This window comes from Solea senegalensis, unplaced genomic scaffold (genome assembly GCF_019176455.1).
Source record: "Solea senegalensis isolate Sse05_10M unplaced genomic scaffold, IFAPA_SoseM_1 scf7180000013032, whole genome shotgun sequence".
NCBI classification, from domain to species: Eukaryota; Metazoa; Chordata; class Actinopteri; order Pleuronectiformes; family Soleidae; genus Solea; species Solea senegalensis.
This window is the reverse complement of record NW_025320745.1, coordinates 56427-63409: the sequence shown is the minus strand read 5'-3', so window position 1 is coordinate 63409 and position 6983 is coordinate 56427. Positions and strand designations below refer to the sequence as shown.

General features: G+C 41.4%; 1 protein-coding gene across 1 annotated transcript; it reads right to left on the bottom strand.

Annotated features, from left to right (window-relative positions):
- Positions 1-2685: 2685 nt before the first annotated feature.
- Positions 2686-6590, bottom strand: pou3f1 (POU class 3 homeobox 1). The gene has a single exon (XM_044015195.1). The coding sequence runs from the start codon at positions 6369-6371 to the stop codon at positions 5244-5246; it is 1128 nt and encodes a 375-aa protein (XP_043871130.1). The 5' UTR covers positions 6372-6590; the 3' UTR covers positions 2686-5243.
- Between the last annotated feature and the right edge of the window lie 393 nt (positions 6591-6983).

Here is a 6983-nt window from a genome sequence, read left to right as displayed (position 1 = left end):
ATGCTCTTCAGCTCTTTTTCCAGACAGTAAATAGAGAAGCTGTACTTTTGAACACTTCCTCCTGATGAATTGAAGTGATAGATGAAAAGACAGTTCACGCTCATGATGGATGGATGACGACCAGATGTAAATCTCCCAACACAACCACCCAAAATGTTTTCTCTCAAAGGGCTCATGTTTGGCTCCCAGAGCAGCAATAATTGTCTTGTTAAATATCCCATAATGATGAGCATGATGACATCTTATTAGGAAGTGGTGCCCAAAAAAACTCAGCGTGTGTGCCAATAAGTAGCGTGTTTCAAACACAAGGATGATGTGGATTCACACCGAGTACATTATTCATTATTTTCCATAATTGCCAGCATTGTAGTGGTGTTTGTAATGTCATTAATAACATGCGTTGGCGTATAATGCGCTTAATGTTATTTATCTGTTGGCAGATAGCTTGATGCTGCTAATCCTCATTCATTTGCTGAGGATCAATGCAAATCCGCTACTGTGAGTGAAATGCTCCCCTTCTCCCCAGAGCTGATGGTTCCTAATGTATTTTCCCACCATTAACCAGCCATAATCCCAGCTAATCATCACTAATCCACATCTCCTGTGTGTGTGACGATACTTCCCCGATGAAGGAGGCGCCTGGGCACCACCGAGGCTGGAGCTCCTCTGCAGGCAGAGCCGAGGGCCCACTCAGCAGCAGAGGAGGAGAGGGTGAACTGTAGTCATTTGTGGGTCAAATAGCTGGCTTTTGCTGTTTCGTGATGAGTTCTCCTCATGTATTATTGATTTATCGGCATAATGGAGGTTGTGTCCCTCCATAAGGAGCAGAATAAAAATTGCATATCATCAAAAACTAACAGTTGGTGCCAGTCACCACAAACTGAAACTGTGTGCGGACTCCTTCTGTTTGGCCATCTATGTCCACTCCGTAGGCCTCTGTGTTTTACATTAGATTTGAATGTGTTTCACTGCACCCTCACAGGTTTGAAGTTTGATCCTGGACTGAGTCGCTTTAAAATCGTTTAAAAATGCGATTTCATGTCCTTATGCCTGACACCGCGGTGAAGAGGTGGACGTCACAGAAACAACAGTCTGTGTCTCGCAGTGTCACACACAGACACTAACTGGCCACAGGCACGCACACACACACACACACACACACACACATTCAAGTTGCCGGGCAGAAACGTTTTATTACTGACCAGGTGACTTTTAGGGATCGAGCTATTCTTCCCACACTCTTTAACACCTGTTTAGCTACAAGTTAATGCTGCAAATATCTAATCAGCCAATCACACGACGGCAAGACTGAAGACTGAAGACGACCTGCTATTCAAACTGAACTTCAAGTATGAGGAAGAATGAGGCATGGTTGTTGCTATCTATCTATCTATCTATCTATCTATCTATCTATCTGTCTATCTGTCTATCTATCTGTCTATCTATCTATACATGTAGTTGATGACTTATGAGGTTTTGATTATTACATTATGGTTTTGGTTTTATGCAGGAGGTCGTGTCTGTCAAACTTTAATGTTGCAGGCCTTGTTTCCTGCCAGCAGGGGGCGCCTGTGACTCGCTGTTCTGTGTGAACCTGCAGGCTCCAGAGTGTTGGCCTCCTCAGCCACAGTCTGACCACCTCCACCGCAGCGAAGCCTCTTTTATTTTATTTTATTTTATTTCCATCTCTGCCACGGCGACACACAAGTGCGATTGCAATAGAGGAATAATTGCACAGACTTGAACTGTGTGTTTGCAGATGTTGTTTTTTTAAAAAATATAAATAAAAATAAAATCATGATGTATAAAAGATGCAACGAGATGTATTTTAATAATTGAATTAAAGTTACACAAATTGAAATTGAAAACATGCGTGGACTCGATCATAGAAAGATATATAATTTATAAAGAACTAGTTACCACCTGTAATAATGTGTGACTTCAGCTTCAAAACTGAATGACACATTTTTACTTTCTTTTATGCGCGTATCCTGTGTTTTTTAAAAAAGAAAAAAGTATCCTGATAAAATGAAGATGTATATAAAAGTATAGTCTGTTAAACGGACACATCTGCCGCGGATTATTGAAAAAGAAGCCGAAGTTAAAGTCTCTTCAGCGAAGTCAGAGTTTGAAAAGTGTGTTTGTGAATTTTCTGAAAAATCCCCGTTACTCTATTTATTTATTTTTTCTTTTAAACTTTCTCATCATTTTAAACGTAAACAGTGAAGCTGCTGCTGATGATGATAAAATAAACTAGTGATGCTTTAATGAGCTGCTCAATAAAACCCAGCTCTTCAGTGTGATATGAAGATGTTTTTTTTTGTAGAAACAACAGCCGCTGTTTCCCGCAATTATACGACAAACAACAAAAGAGCAGAGCTTTGAAACTACATTAAATATAAATGATTCAGAGAAAGTGAAGACTATTTATAACAGAAATGTGTGTTGTCTGTGACTGAAGCTCTGACTTTACTCCTTTAACATTAAAGTTGAGGGCCTGCTGTTGTTGTGTTTATATAAATATACAGACATTCTTCTTCCTGTTTTTGCCTCATATTTGAACTGAAATACTCAAAGAAATGATGATCGATTTATGCCATAAATTGGCGCCAATAATCTGTATCAGTGGTGATAATCATAACAATGATAATAATGATAATAGGCAGTCAATGAAAAGACAATAAGTTCGTATCAATATTGCACAATTTAATACTGAGATATTACACAAAGATGTGAACAACGTCAGAGACTCATGTGTGATCTTATAGCAGGAAAACGCCTGAGGTCAAAAATACTGTTGTCTTTACCCTTTAACAGCACATGAAGACAGCTTCTGTGTGTGAAACCAGCCCCTGTTACATAACCAATCACTGCTATTTAAAGTCAACACATGATGGCGAGCTGCTCAGCACGACTTGATTGAACTGCATTCAATGTTTTTTTTTTTATTTTTTTTATTTTATTTTTTTTAAATCAATCATAAAGTTGAATTTTAAACGACGATCTTGTTGATCTCGTTTGCCTGGTGATGCTACGAAAACCGCCATCAAACAGAAGGGACCAGGGGTCTGGACTCTCAATGAAGACAAAAGACCATTTCTTGTATATATGTTTTATGTAAGTAATAAAATATTACTATAACATAAATATAAATGTGACTTCGCAGTCTACATTTAGCAATCAACATACAACCAATGTAGTAAACAATAGAGGGAAACAAAAAAAAAACAGACTGGAATCCACTGCAACATAACTATTAACAGTGCTGAACAAATAAAAAAACAACAACAAAAAAAAAGCTCCAAACACGTTTAAGAAATAAATATTTATATATATATAAATGGTCAGATTCATAAATGAAATCATATTAAAATATCTTCTTGGAATTAGTAAGTGTACAAAACTGCCCGGAAAGAAACAAGAAACAAAAACAAAACGAGATCTCAGAACAAATACAAGTTTACATATTGGACATATTTACACGTTGGAAATAATCCTGGCAACATTTTCTCTAAAATCTGTGTTTGTTCGTTTTTCTTTTTTTGTTTGTATTTTTTTTAAATTATTATCACTATTTTTTTCTTGGAAAAAAAAGAAGAATCCCTCGTCTGTAGTGAAGAGCACTGCTGCTTTAGGCTTTAGGAGAAAATGACACGCATGAGATTTTCAGATTTCAGGACAGATACAAAAATTAAAATAAATATATCTAAAGGAGTCCCTTCATCGCTTCCCCTCAAGGAATTATTATTATTATTATTATTATTATTTTTCTTATTATCTCCGAATCCAGCGTTTTCCTATAATACAATGACTACATGGGACAAAGGAGAGCGGTGTGGCTCTGACCAGATTCAAACACATCATTTAGAAAAAGGAAAAATATAAAAAAGAACACAAATGAACAGAATCAATCATGTACAGGCGTGATTTTCTGACATGGGGCACTGAAGTTACCTGAGTTATTATTACTTTTCGTTTCGTTTTTTCCTGTCTTTTTAGTTTTTGTTTTTTTTTTGACCAATCTCTCTCTCTCTCTTGAAATGTTGTTGGAGGAGAGGGATGAAGCAGAGTGCGCTGCAGGACGCACCGCGCTCTCTGCATGTGGTGAAAACCAGAAACCTGTAAACATGGGGCTTTATCATCATGTGTGAGATCAGCTCCACTCACTTTTTTTTAATTAACTTGTGTAAAAAATGCAATAATAATATTAACAAAAAAAATAAACAAAACAAGAATAAGTGCTCCATGCAAAGAAAAACAGTGATTTTCTTTTCAAAAGAAAACAAGAAATGCCTGTTGCCCTTTTTAGCGTCTGGTGCTGTTTACAACGTTATCAGCTGCAAAGCTTTAAATATTTTTAAGGCATGCAGTCAGATCGAACACGTCCTGTTGCACTGGACTTATAAAAGAAAAGTTAAAAAAAAAAAAGTAGAAGAAGAAGAATTTGAAATGTGTCTGGCGTTAAGTGTGAGATTTTTCTGGTGCACTTTTCATCCACCACCAACTTTCACTGAGTAAACAGAGAAGAAGAAATGAAAATATTTCTAAAGAGGCTGCTCTGAGTTTCAGCATCTGTTTAGCAAAACAACGACAAACAAAACAAAGGACAGAAATAATAGACAGCCTGCAGAAAGGAGAGACACTGATGTTAAAAAGATGTTTCCAAACCAAAAAAACACAATCACACTTAATATAACAAAGAAAGTATACACCAATATTCAGAAATCTGGTTAATCAGTTCACGCCCATGAGGAAAAAAGCAAAAGTAAAATGTTCATTCAGTGTATGAAGGCTTTTCAGCTCCAGTGTTGATCATTTTCAGGCAGCCACTTTGTTGTGGTTCAGTTCATTTTACACCAGGGGAGAAGATATTGGCCTCAGTTGACACTTTTAATTACTCCCCCATTTGAAACAGCCATGGGATATCAAATTCACTTTATACTCATGTCTCCTCTGTATCATTTTGGTAAATAAAGATCTTTGTTTTCACTTTAAATGCGCACAGAATTGATTTTCTTTTTTTTCGTGTTTTTCTTTTTCTTACATTTTCCCCTCCTCCTGTCATCTATTAGTTGGACACGACGATCTCCAAATACTAAGGGCGAGAACTCGTCTGTTCAACTTTTCCATGTCTCTTTTTCCCTCTCTGGAAAACAAAAGCCAAACTTAAATACTGTAAACTCCTTAAGTCCCTTATTTTTCTCTTTTCTGCAGGAAATTGCTCAAATTGTTCATGAAAACAGTCACTGCACAGGACTCTGTAGTGTGCGGTGTAGAGGAGGGGTCTCTGCTTGGGAATATACGTCCTCCATGTTCGGGTGTGGGACCCCCACTGGTGTCATTCTTTTCTCTTTTTGTCTTCTGTTACAAAACCAAACACGGACAACCTCTTTTTCCAAATGCAGAGTGCCGGCTAAAGTGCTGATTTCATGAGCAGATGGCTTTGGGCATTTTAAGAAATGATTCTCCAGCGCCCCTTTCACCCCCACTTCAATGGAGGTCCTCTTCTTTCGTTTCCTGCCCTGCGCAGCAATCTTGTCCAAATTGGTGGGACTGCCGGTGTTTGAGTCCGTCTCCTCCAGCCACTTGTTTAGGAGCGGCTTAAGTTTGCACATGTTCTTGAAGCTGAGCTGCAGCGCCTCAAACCTGCAGATAGTGGTCTGAGAAAAGACGTTTCCATACAGCGTGCCCAAGGCCAAGCCCACGTCCGCCTGCGTAAAGCCCAGTTTGATCCGCCGCTGCTTGAACTGTTTGGCGAACTGCTCCAGGTCGTCGGACGAGGGTGCGTCCTCGTCCGAGTGGTCCTGGTGGTGACTGAACGCCTGCTGGGGAGACTCCATCTGGTTGTCGTGGCTGCCCGAGTCGTCATGGAGCGGGTCCCGCATGCCATGGTGCAGAGTGCCGGGCTGCGGACTCAGCATCGCGTTCAGGTTTGTGTACCCGGGCTGGGAGTAGACCAGCGACTGGTGGCTGTTGGATGCTGGGGACAGCGGAGACAAGTGGTGCGTCGTGGCGGGCGCCCACGAACCATGGTGACCGCTCTGCGTCTGCTGGTGCACCAGGTGAGATCTGTGGTGGAAGCCGCTGCTCAGGTCCTCCCGGCTCGCCTGCACGCTGGCTTTGTGCTCCTGCTGTGCGATGTGGGTGCCGCTGGACCAGTCGGTGTTGGAGGTGGGCAGCCACTGGTGGTGGGTCAGGCTCATCGGGTGCCCCGTGTTGGTGGCCGCGAGCCCTTGCAAGTACTCGTGGTGCATCATTTTCTGCACCTCTCTGTAGGTCGTCCCCTGGTGCATCCTATCCGAGTCCGGATGCATGAGCGGGTTGGACGGTAAAGAGTTATTCCTCGGAATATACTGAGCTGTTGTCGCCATGGCTCCTACTTGGAAAACTGACGAGCACTTCGGAGGTCTTCAGGCTTTAGAGCCAAAACGCAACAACCTGCTCTGGGAGGTCTTGGTGGAGGAGCGAGGACACGCCTCCCCTCCGCTTGTATTGGCTCTTCTCCGATTCAAGCCCACTGGGGACGCATTCAATAGGCGCAGGGTTTCAGCGCACGGTACAGCGCATTTTTCACACAGGATGAATAGAGCTCCGATCTTACATATGTTAGAGAAAAAAGAAAAAAAAACATATGTTCTATTTATTAAATGTCCCTTTGAGTTTTTAAAATGACCCCTCTCTTTTTGTACACCTGCTCTTCATTGATAACTCCTGCGCTCTCGTGCGTGTCTGTGTTTCTTTCCCTACAAACCCCAGTTTTCTCCGAGGAAGAAGCAGCAGCAGCAGCAGCAGCAGCAGCAGCAGCAGCAGCAGCAGCAGCAGCAGCAGCAGCAGCAGCAGCAGCAGCAGCGGGGTTTGATTAGGTTTCCCTCAGTTTGGATGAGTTGTTTTGCAAATAACCACGTGGGGGAGTATGGAGATCTTTACTCCCGTCACACACACACACACACACGCGCGTGCTCGCTCACTCACTCTCTCTCTCT

Excerpts from the sequence above, each read along its gene's own strand:
- pou3f1 (XM_044015195.1), bottom strand. The coding sequence starts at position 6,371 with ATGGCGACAACAGCTCAGTATATTCCGAGGAATAACTCTTTACCGTCC.